The sequence below is a fragment of the Pygocentrus nattereri genome, chromosome 3, assembly GCF_015220715.1.
Source record: "Pygocentrus nattereri isolate fPygNat1 chromosome 3, fPygNat1.pri, whole genome shotgun sequence".
Taxonomy (NCBI): Eukaryota; Metazoa; Chordata; class Actinopteri; order Characiformes; family Serrasalmidae; genus Pygocentrus; species Pygocentrus nattereri.
Window position 1 is genome coordinate 2,878,485 of NC_051213.1, and position 7,523 is coordinate 2,886,007.

The 7,523-nt window shown below is 38.5% G+C and overlaps 1 protein-coding gene across 1 annotated transcript in view; it reads right to left on the reverse strand.

The window, feature by feature from the left end:
* Nucleotides 1-594: 594 nt before the first annotated feature.
* The window catches only part of LOC108413555 (cytochrome c oxidase subunit 6B1), an 8,546-nt gene continuing 1,617 nt past the window's right edge, over nt 595-7,523 (reverse strand). Inside the window, exons 2-4 of the mRNA XM_017686144.2 lie at nt 3,966-4,074; nt 3,346-3,446; nt 595-878 (exon numbers count right to left, since the gene is read on the reverse strand). Of these exons, the coding sequence (XP_017541633.1) occupies nt 825-878; nt 3,346-3,446; nt 3,966-4,071 (261 nt within the window). The 5' untranslated portion in view covers nt 4,072-4,074 and the 3' untranslated portion in view covers nt 595-824. The remainder of the gene's footprint in view (nt 879-3,345; nt 3,447-3,965; nt 4,075-7,523) is intronic.

A 7,523-nucleotide genomic window follows, 5' to 3' on the forward strand; every position in this document is an offset into this window, starting at 1 on the left:
TTAAACACTTTAATGTAAAAGAAATGAATCATTTCCTGACACAGAGCAGCATAAAACATTTCAATACCACTGGTATATTTTTAAGAGCTTTTAAACTCAAGTTACCTTGCGTATGTTCATGACGTCAGTGAGCGCGAACAGCCAATGAGCTGCTCTGCTCACCAACCAGTCAGCTCTCAGTATCAGTAAAGCCCGCCTCCTCCTGCTGCCCAAAACCCGTTTGTTGTAGTAAAAGGAAATATTCAGGTGAAACTCATCTCCTACTTTCTGAAATGAAAGGAAAGTTCTGGGCGAGTTTTTAGAAACTATTTAACCTGTTTTTAACTGTTTTTAGCCGTTGAGCTCCATTCACTCCATTCTTTGAGGACTCGCTCGTGGGCGCCCTCTGCTGGTAGCAGCCCTGTTTTTGATATAACAGCGGAAATAGGAAGTGGCTGGACTCCTCATACACTGGCTCTGCTACAGCCTGGCAGGAGAAATTTTATCACACAATTCAAAATAATAAAACACAGTTAAAGTGAATCTCAGTATCGGTGAAACTACAGCAGTTAATGAGACTCTACAGCGGCGAATAAAACCACTCACTCCACAGTCTCACTGTAACACCCGAGAGATTTAATGCAGAAGCTGCAATACAATATTTTCACTTTAATTAGGAATGACTACAAAAAACCAGCCTGCCCTGCTGATCCACAGGTGCATTGTGGGAAATGTAGTTCCGGTCCCACTCGGCAGGGTACGGGTTTACACACACACACACACAAAAAAAATAAGTTTTCAGGTTCCCATGCCGACGATGACGTCACTCTTTGGTGGAGAGATGCTCATATCTTTCCAGGGAATGTTCCTTCGTCTCGCTGCGTATCCCACTTCTCAATCTAACACACACCCACACACACACACACACAGACACACACACACACAGAGAGAGAGAGAAAAACACTAAAATTGCAAGAAACACAAATACAAAAATCAACAATCAACTCCAATACCTAGTTTATCTAATCAATACTTCAGTACAAATCAATACAAATGAAATCAGCTGTGCTGCTGATGGTTTTTATCAAACCTCTGTGATCCTGAAGTCGTCCAGGAGAAATAAGGACCCAAACCTGTCCTTCTAACCAGCTCACACTGCAAAAATGATGATCTTACCAAGAGAAACCGCCTTAAATCCAGTCTAAATTATAATGTTTCTGGTTCTGAAATGTCCGTTTGAACATTATATGGTTAGAAAAGTCATTTTTTACATAAGGAAAATTCTCTCACTGTACTGTCAGATTATTATATAGTTTGAACCACATTTCTTCAAAAATGATCTGCCAATACAGTGAGATAATTTTACTTAATAAAATACTGAGAACAAGTTAAAATGTCTAGAAATAAGTTAAATAATCTTAAATTCTTAAAATTTAAGACAATCATACTTGCCAATAAGTAAGCGAACCTTATTCGTCCCACAACGGGGAAATTTCACCTCCACATCCATGCAGTGTAACACCACACACGCACACTAGGGGGCAGTGAGCACACTTGCCCGGAGCGGTGGGCAGCCCTATCTACAGCGCCCAGGGAGCAGTTGGGGGTTAGGTACCTTGCTCAAGGGCACCTCAGTCACGTACTGTTGGCTCTGGTGATCGAACCGGCGACCCTCTGGTCACGAGGCTGGTTCCCTGACCTCCAGCCCACGACTCATCCAGAGGTAAACAATCACGACCGCCAGCGAACGCCAGTCGCTCCCGGGGGATCAGCTTCATCTTCACCAGCATCACAGGAGCATCATGAAGCTTCACTGACTGACAGCTGGGCTCATCACCCAGAATGTGCACGCGGTCACTTCTTCGGTTCACGTTCTCGGATTCTTTAAACTCTGCTTTCAGACTTTTAACTGTTCTTTGACGCTGTGGCCTCGTTCTCCTATCTCTTCAAACACGGAGGGGCTGCAATGAGTCTCTTCTGATTTGAGTACAGAAACATCAGCCCAGATGTGAATTCATGTGGCCTTCAGATCAGCTCAAGAACAGCGTAGAGAGCTTCATGGAATGGGTTTCCATGGCCGAGCAGCTGCATCCAAGCCTTACATCACCAAGCGCAATGCAAAGCGTGGAATGCAGTGGTGTAAAGCGCCGCCACTGGACTCTAGAGCAGTGGAGACGTGTTCTCTGGAGTGACCAATCACGCTTCTCCGTCTGGCAACCCGATGGACGAGTCTGGGTTTGGCGGTTGCCAGGAGACGGTACTTGTTTGACTGCATTGTGCTGAATGTAAAGTTTGGTGGAGGGGGGATCATGGTGTGGGGTTGTTTTTCAGGAGTTGGGCTCGGCCCCTTAGTTCCAGTGAAAGGAACTCTTAAAGCTTCAGCACCAAGAGATTTTGGACAATTTCATGCTCCCAAATTTGTGGGAACAGTTTGGGGAGTTTGGCCCCTTCCTGTTCCAACATGACTGCGCACCAGTGCACAAAGCAGGTCCATAAAGACACGGATGAGCCAGTTTGGTGTGGAAGAACTGGACTGGCCTGCACAGAGTCCTGACCTCAACCCCATAGAACCCCTTTGGGATGAATTAGAGCGGAGACTGTGAGCCAGGCCTTCTCGTCCAACATCAGTGTCTGACCTGACAAATGTTCTTCTGGAAGAACGGTCAGAAATTCCCATAAACACTCCTAACCCTTGTGGAAAGCCTTCCCAGAAGAGCTTTAGCTGTTATAGCTGCAAAGGGTGGGCCGCCATCATATTAAAGCCTATGGATTAAGAATGGGATTCTTAACTGAGTATTAAGAATGGGAATTTTAACTGATCTTGGACTTGAGACTAAAACCCTTTTCTCTAAAAGCTTTCTAGGGAAATAACAGTGGTTGTTCTGTGGCACCGCCCAAAAAAGAACCTATTTTGAGAGTGTAGCCTCCTATTAAGCCTACAGCAGTTTAGCTCCGCCCACTCGCACTGAAGCTATAATAAGTGTTTTGGCATGGACTGCATTTTGAATGAGGCACAGCCAATCAGAACAGAGCTCAATTGCATACATCAGTCTTAAAGGCACAGCCTGTTTAATTCTGAGAGAGAAAGAGAGGCTGGGAATAGATTTTTAACTCCGCCCTCTGCACTACAGGTGTTATCAGCTTCTGTCATAAAGGTACTTGTGGTATGTGTACGTGACGCTGGCCGGCAGCCAGCCCGCATACCGCAGCGCCAGTCAAATGCAGCTGTGAGCTCTAATCCAGAAATAGAAGGAGATCAGAGCCTACGGCGTCCAGCACACGTTCACAGGGCTGCCTTGAAAGCCTTTAGCAGGGATATGAGTGCCCGGCGAGTGGGGGGTGGAGGGGACGGCGCGTCTCTCTTACCCAGGACACAGGGCACAGCGACGTGTAGACCCTTTTGTACCAGTCACATGGAGCCACGTCCACCCCTTTGGCCTCCAGCGCTTTCTGGCAGCGATGATAATCTGTAAAAATACATTACACAGATAATTTAACCCTCAAAAGGCACGAAGACGCCTCGAACACAGGGGCCAGAGCCTGAGGGCCTTTTAAAGTGACAGTTTAGTAAACACTTCACCCCCAATTAGTCCAAACGTTTGCTTCGTCTGAAAGTCTAATGCAGATAAAAGTAACAGAAGCTTAGACAGAATATCTGACCAATTAGTGTCATGGTACAAGCTAATACCCCACCAATTAGCATCATGGTACAAGCTTATACCCCACCAATTAGCATCATCATGGTACAAGCTTGAAGAACCATTACCTTTACTAAGGAACCCTTGAAGAACCATATTTTTTATGTATGTAGCTGTAAATTTTGTTTTTGGTGAACTGCCCCTTCAATTCTACGCTAAAGGTGACCGTGTTAAAAGCCATTCACTGTTGCAGCAGGCGCTTCGGCTCGGTCCAGTCCAGCCTGATGATCAAGTGGCATTTGATTTTCATTCAGAATTCATGTCATTAAATCCTGAACGTGTACTGACCCAGATAGTTCTGCCAGCAGTTCCTGGTCTGGTTCTGGTTGGGGAAGCGGGCGTCGAAGGGCGCCGTGCGGTACTTCTGCAGCTTCTCCTGGATGTCCTCCGCCATGACCTGCACGAACACGGCCGAGCCAGACAGGTGAGAACTGATACACTCACGTTTCACAACGTTACTCCGTCAGCATCAGCAAAGCCTTGGAGAGCCATCTTTTGGTGTGTCTGAGGTTCTTTAGTGAAGGAGAACCAGAAGTTCTGTATCGATGATAAAGTGGTCCTTTCCATGGTGAAATAGTTCTTCAGATTGATGGAGAATGTGTTGTACATGGTTCTATATAGAACCTTTTTGAAAATTGTTCTCAGTAGCACCAACAAGGGTTCCTCTATTGTTACACGCTTGACATCGGAATAATAGCAGAACCACATGTTGCTGCTACAGAGAACCATGTGCAACATATTCTCCATCAGTCTGAAGAACCATTTCATCATGCAAAGAACCTTTTTAGCATATAAATGGTTCTTTGAGCGTTCATTGTTCACACTTTTTACTAAAGAACCCTTAAAGGACCAGCGTGGCTGTTTTCAGTCATTTAGCCCCAGTTCTGATGAAAAAGATCTACTGATACTGCAGGAATTTCACTAGCAGGGCTGCCCAGTGTGGCCTGCCTGAGGGTCCATAGTAATCTATAATACTCTGTACTGTACTAAACTATAGTAAATGTGTGAATTTACTCTAATACCCTTATAGTAATCTATAATACTCTGTACTGTACTAAACTATAGTCAATGTGTGAATTTCCTCTAATACCCTTATAGTAATCTATAATACTCTGTACTGTACTAAACTATAGTCAATGTGTGAATTTCCTCTAATACCCTTATAGTAATCTATAATACTCTGTTCTGTACTAAACTATAGTAAATGTGTGAATTTACTCTAATACTCTTATAGTAATCTATAATACTCTGTACTGTACTAAACTATAGTCAATGTGTGAATTTACTCTAATACCCTTATAGTAATCTATAATACTCTGTACTGTACTAAACTATAGTCAATGTGTGAATTTACTCTAATACCCTTATAGTAATCTATAATACTCTGTTCTGTACTAAACTATAGTAAATGTGTGAATTTACTCTAATACCCTTATAGTAATCTATAATACTCTGTACTGTACTAAACTATAGTCAATGTGTGAATTTACTCTAATACCCTTATAGTAATCTATAATACTCTGTACTGTACTAAACTATAGTCAATGTGTGAATTTCCTCTAATACCCTTATAGTAATCTATAATACTCTGTACTGTACTAAACTATAGTCAATGTGTGAATTTCCTCTAATACCCTTATAGTAATCTATAATACTCTGTTCTGTACTAAACTATAGTAAATGTGTGAATTTACTCTAATACTCTTATAGTAATCTATAATACTCTGTACTGTACTAAACTATAGTCAATGTGTGAATTTACTCTAATACCCTTATAGTAATCTATAATACTCTGTACTGTACTAAACTATAGTCAATGTGTGAATTTCCTCTAATACCCTTATAGTAATCTATAATACTCTGTTCTGTACTAAACTATAGTAAATGTGTGAATTTACTCTAATACCCTTATAGTAATCTATAATACTCTGTACTGTACTAAACTATAGTCAATGTGTGAATTTCCTCTAATACCCTTATAGTAATCTATAATACTCTGTACTGTACTAAACTATAGTCAATGTGTGAATTTCCTCTAATACCCTTATAGTAATCTATAATACTCTGTTCTGTACTAAACTATAGTAAATGTGTGAATTTACTCTAATACTCTTATAGTAATCTATAATACTCTGTACTGTACTAAACTATAGTCAATGTGTGAATTTACTCTAATACCCTTATAGTAATCTATAATACTCTGTACTGTACTAAACTATAGTCAATGTGTGAATTTACTCTAATACCCTTATAGTAATCTATAATACTCTGTTCTGTACTAAACTATAGTAAATGTGTGAATTTACTCTAATACCCTTATAGTAATCTATAATACTCTGTACTGTACTAAACTATAGTCAATGTGTGAATTTACTCTAATACCCTTATAGTAATCTATAATACTCTGTACTGTACTAAACTATAGTAAATGTGTGAATTTACTCTAATACCCTTATAGTAATCTATAATACTCTGTACTGTACTAAACTATAGTAAATGTGTGAATTTACTCTAATACTCTTATAGTAATCTATAATACCCTGTACTGTACTAAACTATAGTAAATGTGTGAATTTACTCTAATACCCTTATAGTAATCTATAATACCCTGTACTGTACTAAACTATAGTAAATGTGTGAATTTACTCTAATACCCTTATAGTAATCTATAATACTCTGTACTGTACTAAACTATAGTCAATGTGTGAATTTACTCTAATACCCTTATAGTAATCTATAATACTCTGTACTGTACTAAACTATAGTAAATGTGTGAATTTACTCTAATACCCTTATAGTAATCTATAATACTCTGTACTGTACTAAACTATAGTAAATGTGTGAATTTACTCTAATACTCTTATAGTAATCTATAATACCCTGTACTGTACTAAACTATAGTAAATGTGTGAATTTACTCTAATACCCTTATAGTAATCTATAATACTCTGTACTGTACTAAACTATAGTAAATGTGTGAATTTACTCTAATACTCTTATAGTAATCTATAATACTCTGTACTGTACTAAACTATAGTAAATGTGTGAATTTACTCTAATACCCTTATAGTAATCTATAATACTCTGTACTGTACTAAACTATAGTAAATGTGTGAATTTACTCTAATACCCTTATAGTAATCTATAATACTCTGTACTGTACTAAACTATAGTAAATGTGTGAATTTACTCTAATACTCTTATAGTAATCTATAATACTCTGTACTGTACTAAACTATAGTAAATGTGTGAATTTACTCTAATACTCTTATAGTAATCTATAATACTCTGTACTGTACTAAACTATAGTAAATGTGTGAATTTACTCTAATACCCTTATAGTAATCTATAATACTCTGTACTGTACTAAACTATAGTAAATGTGTGAATTTACTCTAATACTCTTATAGTAATCTATAATAATCTGTACTGTACTAAACTATAGTAAATGTGTGAATTTACTCTAATACCCTTATAGTAATCTATAATACTCTGTACTGTACTAAACTATAGTAAATGTGTGAATTTACTCTAATACCCTTATAGTAATCTATAATACTCTGTACTGTACTAAACTATAGTAAATGTGTGAATTTACTCTAATACTCTTATAGTAATCTATAATACCCTGTACTGTACTAAACTATAGTAAATGTGTGAATTTACTCTAATACCCTTATAGTAATCTATAATACCCTGTACTGTACTAAACTATAGTAAATGTGTGAATTTACTCTAATACCCTTATAGTAATCTATAATACTCTGTTCTGTACTAAACTATAGTAAATGTGTGAATTTACTCTAATACCCTTATAGTAATCTATAATACTCTGTACTGTACTAA